Source organism: Mytilus edulis, chromosome 9 (assembly GCF_963676685.1).
Source record: "Mytilus edulis chromosome 9, xbMytEdul2.2, whole genome shotgun sequence".
Lineage (NCBI taxonomy): Eukaryota > Metazoa > Mollusca > Bivalvia > Mytilida > Mytilidae > Mytilus > Mytilus edulis.
The window spans coordinates 8,221,961-8,246,372 of record NC_092352.1 but is presented as its reverse complement, the minus strand read 5'-3'; the positions used below and the strand labels follow the sequence as shown (position 1 = coordinate 8,246,372).

Here is a 24,412-nt window from a genome sequence, read left to right as displayed (position 1 = left end):
CCCCTTTTTAAAATGGCTGGATCCGCCCTTGCTCTATATTTGTTTCTTTTTAATATTTTGGCTTTAAAGGACCAAGACTACCCATGAGGGTCTAATATTTGATATCATTATACATGTATAATATAAATATCATATATCATAATATAATATAAATATCATACTTTGTCATGCTACCCTGGCATATCAATTACAAGATTTCTCATACACAATTGTGGTAAATTATATTATGGTATCGAAAAACAAGGATTTATCAAAAGGTGTTATTTGAAAGGATTTTGGCACATTGTTTTTGTTAAGAAAAGATTTCAGAGAAATCTCTCACTGGTCAGGTGGTTATTTAAATATACAGATAAAGTTTATAGATTCAGGTGGATTTTCCTTGCATACAACTCAAGACAGACTATATTTTAAAACAGTATTTTCTAAAGTGACTATACTTCATTTTCATAGAAATATATCAAACACATGAACCAGGGTTATCATCTCTGACATCTAAATTCAGTACTAACTACAATCAACTTTCTTTACAGTAATATTACTGAATTTATTGAAGGCTAACCTAAATTCTACATTTTATGTAGTTTATCCCTTTTAAACCATTCAATATCTCCACATACACACACACAAATAAATTGATTGTTTTTAAAACAATAATTAAATGAATATATGATCTGATTAATATATAATGAAATGGAATATCTACAATGATATATTAACAAATAACATTGTTGTCTCTTTAAATCAGAAATAGTTGATGTTGTGAAAATGAAATAGACAATATTGTAATTATCTGCCCTTTGATATCAATTATTTTTAAAACTCTTAAAAATTTCACGATAAAATATTTTTTATTTAGCTTGGATTTTAAGGCAATGTATAATTGAGAGGGGTTAATAAAGCTTATATATTTATGAAACTGAATTATAACTGTTTCAAAAATAAGGTTTAGCTTAATCAACATGAAAGATCTTCTATATAACTATATAAAATATTGCACAAAGTTTAAAATAATACAAATCATAAAACACAACTAAAAACAACTACATGTATACGCTGAATGATATTCAGTGGAAGGATTTATAAAAGTGTCATAATTCTTTTTTGGTGTACTCATGTACTACAATGTGCAAACAGGATAAATAACTGAATTATGTTACAAGATTTTCAAAATACCCTTTATCTAAATAAACATGTTCAAACATATTTATTGTGAATATTGGTAAAAAAAAACAACTTCGTAACAAACAAAATTGTGTAGAGCAATTTGAGATTTACTTCATTTTAAAAGCAGCAAAAATAGTATAATTAAATTTAGCAAGGTGCTATCGACAGAATAATGTGTGTCATAATTTTTATCTGTCAATAAATATATTAAGAAGAATCACATGTCTGATATTTGTTGCTATATTTATTATTGCTATGTAGTAATTATAACTTCAAATCTTTATATCTTTACAAAATTGGTTAAAAATAAATTTCCTGATTCAGAGAATAAAACATTTTACTTCAAAAACTTCATATTGAATGAGATTACCATTTAGATTCAAGCAATCATATTTACCTTGCTAGTACTACATAACCATGTACATGTAATACTGGATAAATGTTTTTTTAAAGATAAGACTTTGTGGAAACAATTTAGATAAGACATAATTTACATAAAATACACATTTTAGCACTATACACAATGGATATAGGAATGTGCATTTACTTTTCTACAATGAACTTATAGTCTATATACATATATACATACACAATGTAAAACATTTTCTATAGGTCATAAATTGACCATAGACAGGGACCAACTATATTAAAGGAACTATAACATGCATATGTTTAAGTTAATTGCAAGTTACAAATTTGGTTGACTAGGAGACCCAAGCAAATGTTCTTTAGAGGTGCAAGGCATACTTGATAAAAATAATATGGTTAGATATCAAAATGTCTGTAATAAAATCTTTAGATAAACCCTAAGCAGTAAAATAAGGAGAAATAACTTACTTTACTTTACTACAATTTAACGGGCAACAAATCCAAAAAGTAAAGATCTTAAGAATTTTTGGCTGTTGTTGTTTAAGCTAGTGGTTATGTTGAGGAGTATTAATTTTTTACTCAAAATTTACACACAACCCTTTTACTGATTGGATAACTTAGGTAATTTGCATGTGACCCTTATATTACAGGGTTAAAAAAGATTTAAATGTGTCATATCAGTGAAGTAAAACATGCACTCAAATTAATCATTCATTTTCTACCGATTATTTCTTTGATTTTTAACAAACAACATACACAATTTCAAAAATTTCATTTATCAATGCCACTTTAAAAGTTATTTTAACAACAATTTCTTTGATATTTCACTAAAAAACATACACAATTGAAAAAAATGCATATATGAATGCCACTTTAAAAGTTTTTAACTGTAAATATAAAACAACATGAGGTCAAATGACTAATAACAATACAACAGTTTTAACTACAACATGAAGTGTACATTAAAATAGGTTGACAACCTGAATATAACAACATTGGTGTCATAATCTGATAGAAATCATGATCATATGACCACTTTTTGCTACTAGCATCTAACAAAGCTCCATCTTACTTTCTGTTCTGAGGTATTTTTCATGTTTATGGGAATCTACTGTGTAAATATATACATTTTAAAATTTTGAAAGTTGAGTACAGGTTGGTTTTTTTTTTGCTGCTTTAAAGACCGCATTGGTGGCCTTCGACTGTTATCTGCTCTTTGGTCGAGTTGTTGTCTCTTTGACATATTTCACATTTCCATTCTCATTTTTGTGATTGATTATTGGTAAATTGCCAAACATCCAGTGACAAATGTTTTAAGCATGTTTGGGACGATTGAAAGTAAAACAGAGCTTTGTTAGATCCTAGTAGGTGAAGTGATGACACCAGATTTTTAATTCAATCAAATTAAATGTGTAAGAAAACTTGATTTTAATGGATTTTAAGTAAGTAATTGGGAAATATTTTTAATAATCAGGGTTACACAGATCTGATTTCCAGTTAGTGCATGAATTGTATAGTAATTATGTGCCATCTATTATCAATCTTGACTAAATAATTTTATCCCAAAAAAATGTTTCAAATGACAGTCTTTGATATAAAAAATTCAAATTAATGCCTTTGAGATACAACTTTACATTCTACACCTGTATTTTAAATTTGGGATGTATACAATTAAAATGAAATTTGGATCATGACGATTTTAATAGGATTGGTATTGTAACAAAAAATGGTTTACAACCCTAAGCTTTTTATCATTCTCTACTATGCTTAGTGTATTTAAAATACAAAATGTACTACAAATATTACATTGTTCATACAGTTTTAATCCATGTTATGTTTGAGGAAAAACCTTCAAACTTGGCTATTAAATATCACTAAAAAAAACTCAATAATTGATAGAAAATGATTTCAAGCAAATTACAAATATGCCTTTTCTGGCATATAAAGTTACCGCCTATCTGAAGGAATTACATGACAAAAGTCTGGATTGTGCTCTAAATGTAATATTCATCCATTACATTTTGACTGAAATGAAAATCCTAACTGTTCTTTCTTGCAATATCTTATTCTGAACTTGAACCCCATTGCTATGAAGGCATTGTTCTCCAATATTTTATCATAAATAACATAAGCTTTTACAATATGTTTGAATATGCATATTTCTTTGGATAGGAGTTCCATTACACTCTACATCTGTGTAGTTTTTGGCAGGTTTCACCCTATAATACTTTAAGTAATTGACCAGTATATGAATAATTCTCTGCTATAGTAGTCTTTCTCAATGAATTGTATCATATAATGGGTCAACCTTTTTGGTCGTACTCTCCTCGTAATCAAGCACTTGTAATTGTCCATTATCTAATGGCGTACTCTCTTCGTAATCTAGGATCTCCAACTCATCTTCGGTGGGAGTCTGTAATCTTTCTCTTTGAAAGGTCTCATTGCTGTATAAGGGCTGTTGTAAATTGTTCTGTTTTTCCACACGTCTTGTATTTGCCTCCAAGTTGGTAAGTTTCAGTTTGTTTGCCGCCATATCAATATATTCATTATCATTATTTAGTCTAGACCCTTCTGCTTCTTCAGGCAGATTAACTCTTTCCTTTTTCAAGTCACTCTCCTCACATTCATCAGTGTACCCCTTTGTGGCCCCTGCACAAGCTCCCTTAGGTTTAAGTTTGTCATAGTTATTGACCCCATGGTCAACATCTTTGGTCATCTGTTCGTACAATCTATTCCTTTCATTAGTGTCCATATATATGTGACTTTCTGGTCTGGTTCCATTAGAGACATGACCATTAGCTTCATTCTGTGACACTGGAGAATACCCCTGTGTGTACCCCTGCATGTAGTCTGTGTTCTCAAACTGTACGACTAAGTTATCTGAGTCACGCTTCCTTTTCCTCCTAAAAAAACAAACAATGTCAATAACATTTTTTGAAAAGCATTTAATATTTTGTAATAGAATCAAATCACTATTTTACAATATTTTCAAAGCTTCTGTCAAAACTTTGGAGTTAAACAAAGAGGAATTTGTTTTTTCAAACAAACAAATCTTGAATTCATAACTTGTATGAGGTTGTTTTTGTTTGACATCTCAGTTTCAGAGTAGACCCTTTCATTTACATGGGCAGACTGTTCATAGTTTCTGGGTGCCAATATGTTTGAAAATATATTTAATCATTTTTCATTTTGTAAACATTGTTTTTGCATGACAGATGCTTTGCCTATCAGCAAATTGTCCTGAATCAGCCTACACCAGTGTTACATCCATGTGCTTTCTTTTGAACTTCTTTGGTTTGTAATTTCTTTGGAGCAACACTAAACAATCAAAACTTCATATACATGTTACTAGCAGATGACAGTGTCAAAATATGTGTGTTTGGACTTTAGATATATATTTTTAGCTCACCTGGCCCGAAGGGCCAAGTGAGCTTTTCCCATCACTTGGCGTCCGTCGTCCGTCGTCGTCGTCGTTAACTTTTACAAAAATCTTCTCCTCTGAAACTACTGGGCCAAATTAAACCAAACTTGGCCACAATCATCATTAGGGTATCTAGTTTTAAAAATGTGTGGCGTGACCCGGCCAACCAACCAAGATGGCCGCCATGGCTAAAAATAGAACATAGGGGTAAAATGCAGTTTTTGGCTTATAACTCAAAAACCAAAGCATTTAGAGCAAATCTGACATGGGGTAAAAATGTTTATCAGGTCAAGATCTATCTGCCCTGAAATTTTCAGATGAATCGGTCAATCGGTTGTTGGGTTGCTGCCCCTGAATTGGTAATTTCGAGGAAATTTTGCTGTTTTTGGTTATTATCTTGAATATTATTATAGATAGAGATAAACTGTAAACAGCAATAATGTTCAGCAAAGTAAGATCTACAAATAAGTCAACATGACCAAAATGGTCAGTTGACCCGTTTAGGAGTTATTGCCCTTTATAGTCAATTTTTAACCATTTTTCGTAAATTAAAGTAATCTTTTACAAAAATCTTCTCCTCTGAAACTACTGGGCCAAATTAATCCAAACTTGGCCACAATCATCTTTGGGGTATCTAGTTTAAACTAGAGGCTCTAAAGAGCCTGTGTCGCTCACCTTGGTCTATGTGAATATTAAAGGAAGCAGATGGATTCATGACAAAATTGTGTTTTGGTGATGGTGATGTGTTTGTACATCTTACCTTACTGAACATTCTTGCTGCTTAAAATTATCTCTATCTATAATGAACTTGGCCCATTAGTTTCAGTGGAAAATGTTAGTAAAAATTTACAAATTTTATGAAAATTGTTAAAAATTGACTATAAAGAACAATAACTCCTAAGGGGGTCAATTGACCATTTCGGTCATGTTGACTTATTTGTAAATCTTACTTTGCTGAACATTATTGTTGTTTACAGTTTATCTCTATCAATAATAATATTCAAGATAATGACCAAAAACAGCAAAATTTCCTTAAAACTAACAATCCAGGGTCAGCAACCCAACAACGGGTTGTCCGATTCATCTAAAAATTTCAGAGCAGATAAATGTTGACCTGATAAACAATTTTACTCCATGTCAGATTTGCTCTAAATGCTTTGGGTTTTGAGTTATAAGCCAAAAACTGCATTTTACCCCATGTTCTATTTTTAGCCATGGCGGCCATCTTGGTTGGATGGCCGGGTCACCGGACACATTTTTCAAACTACTAACCCAAAAGATGATTGTGGCCAAGTTTGGATTAATTTGGCCAAGTAGTTTCAGAGGAGAAGATTTTTGTAAAAGATTACTAAGATTTACGAAAAATGGTTAAAAATTGACTATAAAGGGCAATAACTCCTAAAGGGGTCAACTGACCATTTCAGTCATGTTGACTTATTTGTAAATCTTACTTTGCTGAACATTATTGCTGTTTATAGTTTATCTCTATCTATAATAATATTCAAGATAATAACCAAAAAGAGCAAAATTTCCTTAAAATTACTAATTCAGGGGCAGCAACCCAACAACGGGTTATCCGATTCATCTGAAAATTTCAGGGCAGATAGATCTTCACCTGTTTAACAATTCTACCCCATGTCAGATTTGCTCTAAATGCTTTGGTTTTTGAGTTATAAGCCAAAAACTGCATTTTACCCCTATGTTCTATTTTTAGCCATGGCGGCCATCTTGGATGGTTGGCCGGGTCACCGGACACATTTTTTAAACTAGATACCCCAATGATGATTGTGGCCAAGTTTGGTTTAATTTGGCCCAGTAGTTTCAGAGGAGAAGATTTTTGTAAAAGTTAACGACGACGACGGACGACGGACGACGGACGACGCCGGACGCCGGACGCCAAGTGATGAGAAAAGCTCACTTGGCCTTTTAGGCCAGGTGAGCTAAAAATGTGTGGCGTGACCTGGTCAACTAACCAAGATGGCCGACACCGCTAAAAATAGAACATAGGGGTAAAATGCAGTTTTTGGCTTATAACTCAAAAACCAAAGCATTTTGAGGAAATCTGACATGGGCTAAAAAATGTTTATCAGGTCAAGATCTATCTGCCCTGAAATTTTCAGATGAATCGGTCAATCGGTTGTTGGGTTGCTGCCCCTGAATTGGTAATTTTGAGGAAATTTTGCTGTTTTTGGTTATTATCTTGAATATTATTATAGATAGAGATAAATTGTAAACAGCAATAATGTTCATCAAAGTAAGATCTACAAATAAGTCAACATGACCAAAATGGTCAGTTGACCCCTTTAGGAGTTATTGCCCTTTATAGTCAATCTTTAACCATTTTTCATAAATCTAAGTAATCTTTTACAAAATCTCCACTGAAACTACTAGGCCACAATCATCTTTGGGGTATCTAGTTTGAAAAATGTGTCCGATGACCTGGACATTTAACCAAGATGGCCGCCACGGCTAAAAATAGAACATAGGGGTAAAATGCAGTTTTTGGCTTATAACTATGAAACCAAAACATCTAGAGCAAATCTGACAAGAAGTTAAATTGTTAATCAGGTCAATATCTATCTGCCCTGAATTTTTCAGATGAATTGGACAACTGGTTGTTGGGTTGCTGCCCTCCAATTGGTAATTTTTAAAGAAATTTTGCCGTTTTTGGTTAACTTGAATACTATTATAGATAGCGACAAACTGTAAACAGCAATAATGTTCAGCAAAGTAAGATCTACAAATAAGTCAACATGACCTAAATGGTCAATTGACCCCTTAAGGAGTTATTGCCCTTTATAGTCAATTTTTAACAATTTTCATTAATTTGGTAAATTTATGTAAATTTTTACCAAATATAGTTCTCTGTTACTAATGGGCAAAGTTCATTATAGATATAATTGTAAGAAGCAAAATCGTTCAGTAAAGTAAGAACTTCAAACACATCACCATCACCAAAATACAATTTTGTCATGAATCCATTTGTGTCCTTTGTTTAATATGCACATAGACCAAGGTGAGCGACACAGGCTCTTTAGAGCCTCTAGTTAAAACACTTACAGATAATTTTTAGACAGAGCTCAATTTCTTTAAAACATAAGTGAAACAACATTGCATAATATTCTAGTGATGTTATGTGTTGCACATAATACCTATATAGGGGCTCTATAGGGAGTTTTGATCCCAGATCCTGCTTACTGTTTTGTCAGACAGTATGTACGTAAGCAATTCTCATTTTTTTGTAATTTCCCATGTCCAGCTCGACTTCATTTCCCTTTTTAACGGCACAATTATTTGACTTTCATGTGTCACGCTTACCAAAAAATCGACAAGCCTGTGTCACGCTTATACCCCAATGACTCCCACTATATATGTATGAGTCTATGTATTTACCTTCTTCTGAACAGAATGAATCCCATACATACTATAACTAGAACTATAAATCCACCCAGTACTAGACCTATTATAACACCTGAAATCACAAAACAAAAATTATATACCAGTATGTACCACCCAGTACTAGACCTATTATAACACCTGAAATCACAAAACAAAAATTATATACGGGTATGTAATTAAATTTCAGTAGATTCCGTTGTGTTTTCTTTGCCCTCTTTAGTTACAAACAAAAGTCATTCTGCATTATTTGAGTCAATGGGTTTTCTTGTCTCATTGATCATGATGTATACCCCACATTTCTTTTTATTCCTTGATTCATATTGGTAATATATAAATTTCTATAATATTTCCTTATTCTGGGTATAATTTACCCTTTATACATTTTCAACAATAGCCCTACCCTAAAAGCTACCCAAAAAGTTCAAAAATAAAGAATACTCAAATATTACTAATATTATAGGAAAATATGAATTTACCACATTGTCTTGTGAACACTTTTAAGAATTCAAACTTGATGAACTTTTTTGGAGGAATGTCTAATACAAGTGCACGTATATTATATAACCCAGTAAAGTAAAAACACTGTATTTCATTAAAATCTGCAACCAAATAATTACGGACATCATAGGGCAAATGAAACTATTAAATTTTGTTTTATCTGTAAAGAAGAACAGCTGTTTCAAATTTGATTACAACTTTTTTCTTTTTTTTTTTGGATAATAACTTTTACAAGTATAATTGCCCCAAAATGTGCCCACTTTGTTACATAACTGCAATTGACAATTCATGTATGCTTCATAGTGCAATCTAATTGATGACATAAGACTTTATAATATATAATATGCATGTATATATTAACATGTGATTGATATAAATTCATGATATAATTACTATGTATCATATTTATCCACAATGTCAACATTGTTATATATTGTTCAATCTTTACAAAATACATATAAGCATAAATATCATAACAAATGTAGTTTTCCTGTAAGTTGATGAGGATTGAATGTGGGGTGGATAGCTATTCAAAAGACTCTAGAAAGTAATCCAGAAAAGTAGTTAAAATGCTCCATATCTTCTTCTATATGTCTATAACCAGTGTTTACATCTTGTATTCTCATTTAATTTGGACTAACTCAACTTGATTAAATGACAACTATAATATATATATAAATACCTTTGCTGCCATCACTAAGACCGTCACCTTGACGTGACCTCTCTATATTTTTGGCAACCTGGATTCCTATTGACGAATCTGTAAATAAAATAAATCTATGTTCAATCAAAGGTATAACAGGTAAAAGAGAAGTGATATAAAGTTACAGTAACAAACATGTAAGACACATCACACACAGACATGACAGATACTGTATTTGTAATGGCTGATGGAGTACCGTTTCTAAAGTCGAAACCTAATATAAGCAACAAGTTACTATAGCTGTGGGTCTTTCAAAAGATAATATATATATAAAAAGACCAAATTTGTTTGCAAGTTGCAATGAAGTTACTGGACTATAATTTCAATTCATTTTTTATCCCTTGGAGTGATAAAGATTATAACTATTCTGTTATTGTATAATATGGTTTTGACATAATGTTGTCCTCTAGATGTTATTCGCCTGGTTTCATTGAATTTAATGATTTCAGTTTTCTTGGCATATTGTGACCCCACATACCCCTGTATTCAAAGTTCACCCTGTGTACAAAAACATATGTACTATCACTTTCTTCTCAGAGTAAGAGTTAAAGCCTAATCAAGCAGCACCCCCCTCCTTTTAATCTTACTCCCGGATTATAATATATTTCTGTACATCTCTTAATCTTTTTTGGGTTAATCAAATAATATGGATTTATTTAGAAGCTTAAAAAACAAACACTCTTTAAGAATAATGCCGTAACACTATACAGAAAGAAAAATGAGATAAATATTGCAATTACTATATATATGGAGAGAAATTCTTTCAAAACAACCTTTACATTTTCACTGTAATCTTATTATAAACATGAAGTTTCATATCATATTTTTGTTGTCAAATCACATTTGATTAACCTTTACTAGGTTTTTATACAATCTATTAACTTTTCTTTATAAACCCATTAATTCACTCCCAATATTCCTTGTAACAAGTATCTAATAACATTTGGTTAATGACATAATCTTTCATTTCCTATTTGTTATAAATTTTTGACCTTTATATTTTTGATATTTTTGGGTGTGATTTTATTGTGACGACACCTTACTGATTACAAAACATCACAAATAAGTAACTCCATATTGATTAATGCACTACAGTAATTTCACAATTTCATTCTATCTTAAAAGATAACAACACATATTTTCCATAGTAGGTTGGAAAAATCAATAGTGAGAAGTGGCAGTCTTTATAACAAGATTTCTATGACTGGATCAATATACATGCACAATATATTTATTTTAGAGATGGTTTTGTGGAATATTTGATCCTATCCCACACTATTTGTCACATAGTTTATTGATTTTGTACATTTTTTGCACTTTATGTCACCAAGTGCAGAATTTCTCGTCTTAAAATGTACAAAATTTAACCACAGCAAAGAAAAATCAAATTAGCTAAACGGATGTTAACAAATTATTTAGAAATATAAAATTTAACTGCAGTAGATGAAAGTGCATTATTAGACATTTGAACAATTCTATAAACTTAAGATACATTTGAAGAATATATAAATCACATTATATTAAAATATAGTAGTGAGATTTGATTTTGATAAAAATCCAGGGTCTTTATTTGCAGCAATTTAATAATATTTTTCAGTATTTTGAGAGCTTTTATTCACTTATGGTTATCTTCTGGAATGTATGTTTTTGTCCATTTTAACACAGGAAGTAGTGAACTGACACCAACACAAATATATTTCCCAATCTGTGTTACCTTATTCACTTGATGTAACTTACACTTAGTTAAGGAGGAACAATTATCAAAATTACGTTTGGCTCATAATCTTTAAATGACCTTGGTATCTGAACTTCTGATTTTTGAACTGTACCCATCTAGTGTAATCCCAGAAAAGTTTAAATGTTTTTATGTTCTGCAAAAAAACAATTAATTGTCTCCAAAAACAAAAGCTTGCATTACAAATTTTGTTAGCATCATTTAATGTGAGTTTGACTGTCCCTCTGATATCTTTCGTCCCTCTTTTACTGAAATTGCATTAGTTTATCTCTCATTTATGTACATTGTTCAAAAATCAGGATAATAAATGCACTAAAGTTTCTAAATTGTGGTGTATTAGATTCTTTAACAAAGACTTGTTTCCATCAGTTAAATAACAAACACCAAAAAACAAAACTCTTTACAATTATAATAAATCCACTTCTTTAGGACTTTGTTGGTTAGTTTTTTTTTATGGGCAGTAATACCACATCTCCTTATCTTATACCAAATGAAAATACGTTGAGTACACCAGATTTAATCAAATATAAAGATCTTAAACAGCTTTGCCACTTAAAAATTACACAGTGTGATTGAAGTAGGCGGCAAGATGTGAAAATTAACTACAACCGAGTGAAAATTGTTCTTAGAAATTTAAAACTTTTGTGTATTAAACTTTTGTGTATTGGACAGGAAATATGTTGTTTGGAAAAATAGCTGGAAACAATTATTTGTCAGAAATTTGAGCTGGGAGATAGGGGACTGGAAATTACTACTTTACTTTCCTGATAACAACTCTAAATAATCTATTATATCATAATAGGTGTCATGATAATTCATTTAGTTATCATACAAATAAACACTTCATATTAAACCAAGAGTCTTAGTTTCATACTCCTACAGAAATATTTATAAACTACTACAGCTGTTTTTAGTTTTGTATCTTATGAAATTGTAAACTGTTTACACCATCATTATGAAAAAGACTATAGAAATATTTTACTAATTACAATGTTAAATGATAGAGTCAGACCTTAGTCAGGACTTGTATTGGATCCAAATTAATAATCACAAATATTTCATGTCTATGAATGATTTTTTATCGTTTATCAATAAGTGATTCAGATATCTGAGAAAGCAGAAGAAATAAGTCATTATCAACATTGTACTATATTAAACCATTTTTATCTCTAACTTTATATATTTTCCAAATAAACTATCAAAATGGATCTTTTTGAAAATTTTCATAGAATCAATCATGATATTTCAGTCTGGTTTGGAGAGGTTTCAGAGTTAGGCAAAAACAAGTCAAACATTTTTTTTCTACTTCAACTCATACAACAGTAATTTTTTGTTAATTTTTATTAAGTTATTATAAGTGATCTAGTGAAGTATCAAATCACAGGAAGTCGTATTAACAATATTTCCCATACTTAGAAATTAGCATTAGTTTCATATCTGTAAAAAGAGAAGGTGAAAATACAAATTTTTGTTGTTGTTTGTGATTAAAATACATACTATGAATACTTTTCACTTTAATAGAAACTTTAAAATATTCAATTCCAAACTTTCATGGATTTTTATCCACTGTGGTCAGTGTAGGACTTCAAAGAATTAACTTAAATATCATGCACAGATATCTTCTACTAAGAAATACTTGTATTAAATCAGGATATTATATAAACACTCTTCTACATAAAACAAAAGAGAACTACTAGTTTAAGTACATTCAGGAAGTAGTAGCACCATAACAATCTTAAACATGCTGTGAAAACACCCACATATAATTATCATGGTCGACATAACAAACGTGCAGCATCTGTCAACTGAAGTTCAAGAAAATGTTTTGATATATTTTCCTTCCCTCATTTTATTACCACCACTGGTTGCAGATAAGTTTTGTTCATACTTTATTTTCTTCAACTTTTTATTAGCAATTAAATGTTTTTGTACATAATTTTTTTGGAGATAAATTATCCCTGACATGAACATGTGAATGATACATTCTACTAAATACACTTTTTTTCCTAACACACACAGTTTTGGCATGTTTAAAGTCAGCTGGAACTGATTTTGTTGTTGTACTCAAGTTTCAAAGAAAAACATTTATTTAAGAGACATTAGAATGTTGGCATGTGATCTGTCTCTCTGTTATCTGTCAAACTGACCACAATAATGTTATGATTGTGAGACCCCTGTTCTGATAGAGACATGATGGCCATCTAATTATTGTATAATAGTCTCTTCTTTTGGCAGGATAGAGTCATTCTGAACTTCTGAGCAGGATTAACAGAAACAACCAGTAGAATTTGTAACAAAATTCAATATTTTTTCTCCATGCACATGACTGAAATTGTCAAAGGGTACCCAAATGTTACTACTTTTACCCTAAAGTTTTGTAAAAAAAAATATATACCTGAGAATGGAAAGCTCATATGCACTACATTTTTTTTCAAACGTCAAAAAAAGGGCTAAGCATCATTTTTTAACATTTATATGTCCCAAAATTTTAAGAGTTTAAACTTTTACTATAATTGGTTCCCTTCACTTTGGTTCTTCCACAGATGTTTATTTATTATGGTAACATTCCCAAGTTTTGTCTCTATGAGATGAAACATAGAGATCATATCTTGGAACCAGTACGTAAACAATGAATATTATATATCTCTCCATTAAAAGTCTTGTTTTGTGAAATAGCTGTGTAACAATATGCATCCAATCACAGTCATATTTTAGTAATTTTTGTTTGAGCTCTATTTTTCAGTTTTTGTCTGTACACTTGGTCTTGCATTAAACACAGCAGGACATTTATTAATATGCCTGAGAAAATTTATTTCTTATACATATACTTTTGATATCAATTAAAATGAATGTTGATGAAGCACAATATAGCATAATGCATGGTTTCCTTGATGACTAAATATATAATTTAATAAAGAAACAGTCATGCAAAACAAGTCATACAAATAAAATCCTGTTACTAAACATGCAAACTATTATTAGTATTATAACAACAAAATATTGTTGAGTGGTAGGAAATACTCCATCTTACATTGTCTTATCTGTCTTCTAAACAATGATCAATATTTAAGTGATAATTCTTAGGACTTTGCTGAAGTAATACTTCCTTATATAGAATATGTAATGTAAATAAATATATTCACCAATATGATCATTGTTAAGTAACATATTAGGTATTTAAATACAATGCCCAAAAATGTTTTACTTAATATGTCAAATAGGTTTTAAACTGAATTTTGTCTCTATTCAGATGTCGGTGTAAAAAACCTTGCCCCTCCAAAAATAAAACCAGACAAAATATATTTATAGTATTAGATGAAATTCTCAATAGGTTCCTAAACATTCAATTCTGGATCCCTGACTTGGTTTTTTTTCACTAAGAGGCTTTTAAAAAATTATCAACTTATTAATTATTTCTGTAGAAGTTCCTATCTATTATGGACTTTCCGAATTGATTTTCCTCTAAGTTCAGTATTTTTGAGATTTTACTTTTTAAAATGTTTAAAACTTATAATAAGATGGTATTCAGATAGCAGCGACCTTCAATGGGCTCTTAGAATGATTCATACTTTGAGAGCATCCTTAGATCTTGTCTCTCAAACTTGCAATTCTAGAGAAAAAAGAGAGAGGAATAACTATTGATTAAGACTATTGATTACTAGTAACTTCAACTGTAAGTCTAGTAAGACAGCAGCAAACAAATATTGTTACATGTATCTATCAATCAAATTTAAAATAGCCATTGGTGTATCGATTTCATTGGAAAATCACAAAATAGGGTCAATAAAAAGATTCAGATGATGCCAATCCCCTAATTTTAACACCTGAGAAGAAATTTCAATTTAAGCATTTCAGCATAGACAAAATTAATTTCCAACTAAAGTTGCAACCATATAAAACAAAACATTCCCGTGTACACACATAACATATGCTGTATAAATTATATACATGATGTAAAATTTCAAGCAAAAATAAAATGAAGGTTAGGAATGTTGCTATTTTCTTTATACAATTCTAGCTAGATAGAGGAACGATAAGCATTGATGATTGATGAACAAACCTGATGGATATCCTTTAATAACAACATCGTGAACAGTATCGGCAGTCTCCAAAGGTTTGTTATATACAGGATTAAATAAGTTCATGACACTGCTGCTTGTCACCGTACTAGAACTTGCAGTACTGGTTGATGTTTTGGTGGTGGTGACGGTGGTGACCGTGGTTGTGCTTGGTTTAGCTGTGGTGGTGGTTGTGGTTGTTGTTGTAGGTAACATACCTTTATACAGGAAAAAAGTTGGTAAATATAACAGCCATAATGCATGAAGCTATGGAACTCCAGAAACAGCAAGCAAATAAAGGAGCCAAATGAAATAATGAGGAGATTGCAAATCTATGAGACTACATTCAAGCCTGGAATAGAACTGAAGCTTGAACAAAAGAAGAAGTCATGTGATATGAAAAGTGTATCCAAAACTGCAACATAGAAGTTCCCACAAAAATATACAACTACAGATCATAAAAGCATCAAACAGAGATGACAGAGATTGTCAAAAATTAAAAGAAAGTTTGTAAATTAATTTAGTATCAAAGCTAACTAGCATTATAAAATAAATTAAGGTAAAAAATTACATTAAATTGTGCCACTAATGTGTTATGAAAGTAAAAGTGCACCACCACCTAAAATGATTTCATATAAACCACACATTATGCTATTTTCAGTCAAGTACAAAGTCCAAGTTTTTAACATGATATGTACTGCATTTAACCTTTTATGTTTACACTCTATACAGAGAGTTTGTATTTAAAATACTGACCCCAATGTTTGCTACATGTATGTTATGTACATGTATGTAGCACTTTGAACAATGTTAAAAGTGAAATTAAATACTCATTGAAATAAATTATATCTTTTCATGACTTTCATGTCTACATATTGAATTTAGGGGTCAGCATTTGCTTGATGGGAAAAAACATTTCAATTTTTTGAAAATATACAAAGGAGGCCTATACACAATGGAGATATCAGAGCTGTAAAGACTTTGTATTTTGCATACATGTATAACCAAATGTTGCAATCATTGTTTTTCCAACTAACAAGGAAATTAAAAAGTAAAGCAAACAAGCAGTAAAAATTTCACTATTCTTTAATTTGAACAATATTATAAAGCAGGATTAACTATACTTCTTTTTGCTGACACCCTATAGCTATTAAGAAATATAACACTTCAGAATCTGATCTACTAAATGTAGACATAGCATCAAGATTACAGCACTGCTCTCTGGGAATAATTCTTAAATTGGTTAGTTTTTAGATATTATTAATGGGGAACCGTGCGGGCCTTCCTCATAATTAGGAAATGAATTTTACAATTTATATAGTATTTTAAGGTTGGTCTACATAAAGCATAAGTTTTACTGACACAAATTGAGTTTTCCAAGAGACACATAACATACAAATTTTTCTCCTAAGAATAATTCTTTAAATGGTAAGCTTAGGTAGCACTCCACAGTTAGATGTGTAGTTTCGCATTTTGGCCCCTGTTGTTTTTTCAAATATGAGAGCTAGTGTGCAATAAAAATCATTTTTGGATAGCTGAGTATTAAAATAGCCTTTGTATTGGGTTTATATGAACATCAAGGTTATGTAAAGTATGTAATATAGGCTGTTTTCTGCATGACAGTCCGTATTTGCATGTCCCTACCATACATTGGTCCGGCAATTATTGTAATGTTTTTTTCCAACTTTTTATCGCACGAACTTTGTGATTGGATTTTACGAAAAAATGAGGCAAAAGACACCCATTTTTAGCTCACCTGGCCCGAAGGGCCAAGTGAGCTATTCCCATCACTTTGCGTCCGGCGTCCGTCGTCGTTAACTTTTACAAAAATCTTCTCCTCTGAAACTACTGGGCCAAATTGAATCAAACTTGGCCACAATCATCATTGGGGTATCTAGTTTAAAAAATGTGTGGCGTGACCCGGTCAACCAACCAAGATGGCCGCCATGGCTAAAAATAGAACATAGGGGTAAAATGCAGTTTTTGGCTTATAACTCAAAAACCAAAGCATTTAGAAGAAATCTGGCATGGGGTAAATATGTTTATCAGGTCAAGATCTATCTGCCCTGAAATTTTCAGATGAATCGGTCAACCCGTTGTTGGGTTGCTGCCCCTGAATTGGTCATTTTGAGGAAATTTTACTGTTTTTGGTTATTATCTTGAATATTATTATAGATAGAGATAAACTGTAAACAGCAATAATGTTTAGCAAAGTTAGATTTACAAATAAGTCAACATGACCGAAATGGTCAGTTGACCCCTTTAGGAGTTATTGCCCTTTATAGTCAATTTTTAACCATTTTTCATAAATATAAGTAATCTTTTACAAAAATCTTCTCCTCTGAAACTACTGGGCCAAATTAATCCAAACTTTGCCACAATCATCTTTGGGGTATCTAGTTTAAAAAATGTGTGGCGTGACCCGGTCAACCAACCAAGATGGCCGCCACGGCTAAAAATAGAACATAGGGGTAAAATGCAGTTTTTGGCTTATTACTCAAAAACCAAAGCATTTAGAGGAAATCTGATGTGGAGTAAAAATGTTTATCAGGTCAAGATCTATCTGCCCTGAAATTTTCAGATGAATCGGTCAACCTGTTAATGGGTTGCTGCCCCTGAATTGGTAATTTTGAGGAAATTTTTGCCGTTTTTGGTTATTATCTTGAATATTATTATAGATAGAGATAAACTGTAGACAGCAATAATGTTCAGCAAAGTTAGATTTACAAATAAGTCAACATGACCGAAATGGTCAGTTGACCCCTTAAGGAGTTATTGCCCTTTATAGTCAATTTTTAACCATTTTTCATAAATCTAAGTAATCTTTTACAAAAATCTTCTCCTCTGAAACTAATGGGCCAAATTAATCCAAAGTTGGCCACAATCATCTTTGGGGTATCTAGTTTAAAAAATGTGTGGCGTGACCCGGTCAACCAACCAAGATGGCCGCCACGGCTAAAAATAGAACATAGGGGGAAAATGCAGTTTTTGGCTTATAACTCAAAAAACAAAACTTTTAGAGGAAATCTGACATGGAGTAAAAATGTTTATCAGGTCAAGATCTATCTGCCCTGAAATTTTCAGATGAATCGGTCAACCTGTTGTTGGGTTGCTGCCCCTGAATTGGTAATTTTGATGAAATTTTTGCAGTTTTTGGTTATTATCTTGAATATTTTTATAGATAGAGATAAAATGTAAACAGCAATAATGTTCATCAAAGTAAGATTTACAAATAAGTCAACATGACCGAAATGGTCAAGTGACCCCTTAAGGAGTTATTGCCCTTTATAGTCAATTTTTAACCATTTTTCGTAAATCTTAGTTATCTTTTACAAAAATCTTCTCCTCTGAAACTACTGGGCCAAATTAATTCAAACTTGGCCACAATCATCTTTGAGGTACCTTGTTTGAAAAATGTGTCCGATGACCTGGCCATCCAACCAAGATGGCCACCACGGCTAAAAATAGAACAGGGGTAAAATGTAGTTTTTTGCTTATAACTCTGAAACCCAAATCATTTAGAGGAAATCTGACAAGGAGTTAAATTGTTAATCAAGTCAATATATATCTGCCCTGAAATATTCAAATGAATTGGACAGCCGGTTGTTGGGTTGCTGCCCTCCAATTGGTAATTTTTAAAGAAATTTTGCTGTTTTTGGTTATTATCTTGAATACTATTATAGATAGCGATAAACTGTAAACAGCGATAATGTTCATCAAAGTAAGATCTACAAATAAGTCCACATGACCTAAATGGTCAATTGACCCCTTAAGGAGTTATTGCCCTTTATAGTCAATTTTTAACAATTTTCATTAATTTGGTAAATTTATGTAAATTTTTACCAAATATTTTTCTCTGTTACTAATGGGCCAAGTTCATTATAGATATAATTGTAAGAAGCAAGAATGTTCAGTAAAGTAAGAACTTCAAACACATCACCATCACCAAAATACAATTTTGTCATGAATCCATTTGTGTACTTTGTTTAATATGCACATAGACCAAGGTGAGCGACACAGGCTCTTTAGAGCCTCTAGTTTATTTGATCATTAGGAAGATTTATGAAAACAGTTTCTAAAAAGGTATAACTCAAAGGCATTGAAATTCTAGTTTGATCCAAATTTTGGGGGGATATGTGACATGTCAACCCCCCTTTTTGCAATATTTTATGGTAAATAAATGCAGAATGTTGCCATGGATACACATATAAGGAATTAATTTTCACTCTTTTAACTTTTGAAAATCAAATCTATGGAATATACTGATTACATACATATGCACATGTACAACACAAACAGTTGGGTTAATGTATTAGAAATCCAGGAATAGGAGATGATAAAACATTTTGTGGCTCATTTTTAATTTTATTTTCTAACTGTGGAGTGCTACCTTATGGCACACCAGAAAGCACAGAAATGCACTTTTTAAGATAAAATTTACCACAAATCTTTAGTCTTTTATGTTCTTGTTTTAGTTCTGAAGGTAAAAAATATGTTAGGAATGCAATTTATGTTTATTTTATTGTTTACTGTCCTTAGCAACCAAATATATACATTTTGACACTTAGACATGTTGCGGTCTCAAATTTGTACTCCATTAGCTTTGCCATTGTAACCAAAGATTGCGCTTTATATGATATCCTCAGAATGTATTGCTTTATATTTTTGAACGCGAATAAGTCAAATAAACATTTTTAGCAGGATTTTATATTATAATTTGACATTAATTAAATTTAATGATGCCAGTACTGCTAGAAATTTATACCCTGCTTGAGAGCTTCTAAACCAAGGTTAGGTATGCTATTTACAGCAAAATTGACCTATAAGTGCTTTCAAATACCTTAAAATTGTACAATTTGTCCTCTTTGAAGGTAATTTTATGATTTTAAATAAGATAATGGGAAAAGTTTTAGAAATTTACCCCAAAAATGAGACAGACTTGAAGTTTTTCACCATGATCCAGCACTTATTTTTAAATCACTTTTTGTCGCGTTTCAACATCAACTGCTAACCATCATAAAATCTTTATTACTGAACCAATTTTAAAAACTAAGGTACCATTTTCATCGTAACAGCTAGTAGAACACAGAAAATATAATAAAAATTGAAGCAGAAGGGGAAAAATTTCATCTTAAGGTAGCACTCCACAGTTAGATGTGTAGTTTCGCATTTTGGCCCCTGTTGTTTTTTCAAATATGAGAGCTAGTGTGCAATAAAAATCATTTTTGGATAGCTGAGTATTAAAATAGCCTTTGTATTGGGTTTATATGAACATCAAGGTTATGTAAAGTATGTAATATAGGCTGTTTTCTGCATGACAGTCCGTATTTGCATGTCCCTACCATACATTGGTCCGGCAATTATTGTAATGTTTTTTTCCAACTTTTTATCGCACGAACTTTGTGATTGGATTTTACGAAAAAATGAGGCGAAAGACACCCATTTTTTATTTGATCATTAGGAAGATTTATGAAAACAGTTTCTAAAAAGGTATAACTCAAAGGCATTGAAATTCTAGTTTGATCCAAATTTTTGGGGGATATGTGACATGTCAACCCCCCTTTTTGCAATATTTTATGGTAAATAAATGCAGAATGTTGCCATGGATACACATATAAGGAATTAATTTTCACTCTTTTAATTTTTGAAAATCAAATCTATGGAATATACTGATTACATACATATGCACATATACAACACAAACAGTTAGGTTAATGTATTAGAAATCCAGGAATAGGAGATGATAAAACATTTTGTGGCTCATTTTTAATTTTATTTTCTAACTGTGGAGTGCTACCTTAGATGTTCTAGTGGGCAAACACTATCCTGATAGTTAGGAAATAAATTGACTGTATTTTTAGCTTGGTCAACATAAAACATAATTTTTATTGTTGCAAATTGAAGTTTTCCTAGTGATGCATATAGCAGACCAATTTTATGTACATGTAGGCCAAGCTTCAGTTAAACTAAGTCGTTTTTTTTGGAGGCATAAATTGAAAATTCTGTGAAACATTGTTCTTGTCTTCAGAACGTTATACAAGTAAGTACAAAAAATGTATGACTACATTGATACCATAATCGTCCTGAACATAATGAAATATTTGCCACTGGTGTTAATTTAAACATCCAACAATCAATCATAACCACAAGGACATGATGGAAGTGAGGCCTAAACATCAAACATTTGTTGGCTCTGTATATATACATATTATTCAAAACAATATAAAATTTCATTAACACAACTTCCTAAAAGGCTTTTTTTATTATTGAAGAAATCACATATTTTTAAATTATAGAAATCAAAATGGTGACTTCCTTTTGCAGATCAATAGACAATGGAACTGAATCTGATGTGCACCCCTTAAAATACATGATGTTGTCCAATCAAAATCCTGATAATAATTTAATTACATTAGAAAAGTTCATGTACAATCTAAAGGGACGTTGTATATATATATGTGGACATGACAATATGTACATGTTCTACCAAATTAAACAAAAAGTGAACGTTTATATATATTTCCAGTCATTAAAATGAAACTTCTATAAGTTCTCATGATTCTGAAAATTTGTTTATAGGTGTACTTGATGAGGGTGAAGGTGTTAACATTTTAATGTCTTTGAAATAGTTATGTAATTGACAGGTGTAACCAACTACCCCTACATGAGAAATGTGCCATGTAAGATATTTATGTCTGCTCAGCAGTTCAGACATTTCCTCCTTTATGTCTGTAGGATGAATTAAAAGAAAAGTTTTTCACACACCCTCTCTAAAGCCATCATAAATTCACAATTATCAGATGATTTTAAACAAAAGCTTCTACACCCTTCATGGCTTTAATTAAGAGTTTTTAAATTGTATTTAGTTGATTATATCATGGTAAAAAAATCTATCAATTGACATTATCTATGTAGTAAACCTGGTTCAGAAAATTGCTGTTAAAGTAATATGTGGATTCTAGCAGTTTTATTATATTGTAACAGATACATTTTGTAGTAGATGAAAATTGCCATGACCATCAATGAACTTACCTTACAATGATATATCTTAACCAATCTCATAGCAAATACCTTAATGAACCATGGACCAAATCTGTATGCCACTTTAGTTTATTAACTTTTATGTTTTCTTGTATTGCGAAGCTTTAGTACAGCAAGCAAATTTAAGTTTATATAAGCAAAGCTTGATTCATAGATTACATCTTGCAAGTCATGTTCAAAATCGTAAAACGCTAAAAATTACATTATTCAACAATGAGGAATTAAGAAACAAAACATTTTTTTCTGTTTTCTTCTTTCAATTCAACATCACTGATTGAGGTAAAAGGATAGGAGAAAAAAAAATAATTGAGCATCATATCACAGATTTCCTTCTTGCCATGAACAACACAATGGGAGCCACATATCTAGCAGGATCTGATTTATACCCTTCAAATCATCTGAGATCACACTGTGTTTTAATGGTGGGATTTGTGCTGCTCAGTCTTTAAATTTTCAATGTATAAAACTATAAATGAAATACAAATATGATATTCAGCAACAAGTCACAACCTCTGAATAGCATGAATAGCAGGCTCCTAACTTGGGACAGGCACATATTGAAGTGGCAGGGATAAACTGTGTTTGGGCACACCAACTCCCTTTCCTGGGACAGTTGTGAAACAGTACAGAATGAACAAAAGTTTGTTGAGCTGATTATATTCTTGTAAATTCTGAATATAAAAGTCTTATGAGAGACTTAATTATTTTATTTATAACAAAAGGTTAAAGGAAGTCAAAAAGTGAGATGATTAATACTCTAAAGTTTAATAACTTCTACTTTACTACTAGAAATACTAAGTTCAGTAGCTTCTTATATAAATAATCCTAATACTAACAATCTGACAACACTTCTTATTTAAAACAAAATAGTCAACAAAACAAGAGTGCACACGCTGAAATTTCTTGTCTTAATCTTTGATATTATGTTGATAGTCCTAAATATAAAGCTTTATTACAACTGTCACATAAACTTAACATTAACCAAGAAAACTAAACACATTGACCAATGAACCATGAAAATGAGGTCAATTTCAGATGAACCATGCCAGACTAATAATTTTTCCATACAACAAATATAGTTGACCTATTGCTTATAGTTTAAGAAAAACAAACCAAAACACAAAAACTTAGCACAAATCAATGAACTGAAAAAATGAGGTCAAGATCAAATAAAACCTGCGCGACTGACATATTGATCATAAAATATTTACATACACCAAATATAGTTAATCTATTGCATATAGTATTAGAAAACTAGAGGCTCTAAAGAGCCTGTGTCGCTCACCTTGGTCTATGTGAATATTAAACAAAGGAAGCAGATGGATTCATGACAAAATTGTGTTTTTGGTGATGGTGATGTGTTTGTACGTCTTACTTTACTGAACATTCTTGCTGCTTACAGTTATCTCTATCTATAATGAACTTGGCCCAGTAGTTTTAGTGGAAAATGTTAGTAAAAATTTTCAAATTTTATGAAAATTGTTAAAAATTGACTATAAAGGACAATATCTCCTTAGGGGGTCAATTGACCATTTCAGTCATGTTGCCTTATTTGTAAATCTTACTTTGCTGTACATTATTGCTCTTTAAAGTTTATCTCTATCTATAATAATATTCAAGATAATAACCAAAAACAGTAAAATTTCCTTAAAATTACCAATTTAGGGGCAGCAACCCAACAATGGGTTGTCCGATTCATCTGAAAATTTCAGGGCAGATAGATCTTGACCTTATAAACAATTTTACCCTTGTCAGAATGCTCTAAATGCTTTGGTTTTTGAGTTATAAGCCAAAAACTGCATTTTACCCCTATGTTCTATTTTTAGCCATGGCAGCCATCTTGGTTGGTTGGCCGGGTCACCAGACACATTTTGTAAACAAGATACCCCAATGATGACTGTGGCCAAGTTTGGTTTAATTTGGCCCAGTAGTTTTAGAGGAGAAGATTTGTAAAAGTTAACGACGACAGTCGACGCCGGACGCAAAGTGATGGGAAAAGCTCACTTGGCCCTTTGGGCCAGGTG

At 31.3% G+C, this 24,412-nt stretch overlaps 1 protein-coding gene across 2 annotated transcripts in view; it reads right to left on the bottom strand.

Annotated features, from left to right (window-relative positions):
- Window positions 1-557: 557 nt before the first annotated feature.
- The window catches only part of LOC139487583 (uncharacterized), a 28,488-nt gene continuing 4,633 nt past the window's right edge, over window positions 558-24,412 (bottom strand). Inside the window, exons 4-7 of one of the 2 annotated variants that reach the window (XM_071272479.1) lie at window positions 15,350-15,565; window positions 9,534-9,611; window positions 8,348-8,426; window positions 2,784-4,436 (exon numbers count right to left, since the gene is read on the bottom strand). In XM_071272479.1, the coding sequence (XP_071128580.1) occupies window positions 3,812-4,436; window positions 8,348-8,426; window positions 9,534-9,611; window positions 15,350-15,565 (998 nt within the window). In that variant the 3' untranslated portion in view covers window positions 2,784-3,811. Of the gene's footprint in view, window positions 4,437-8,347; window positions 8,427-9,533; window positions 9,612-15,349; window positions 15,566-24,412 lie in introns of both variants that reach the window. The other variant, XM_071272480.1, reaches the window with a different exon arrangement.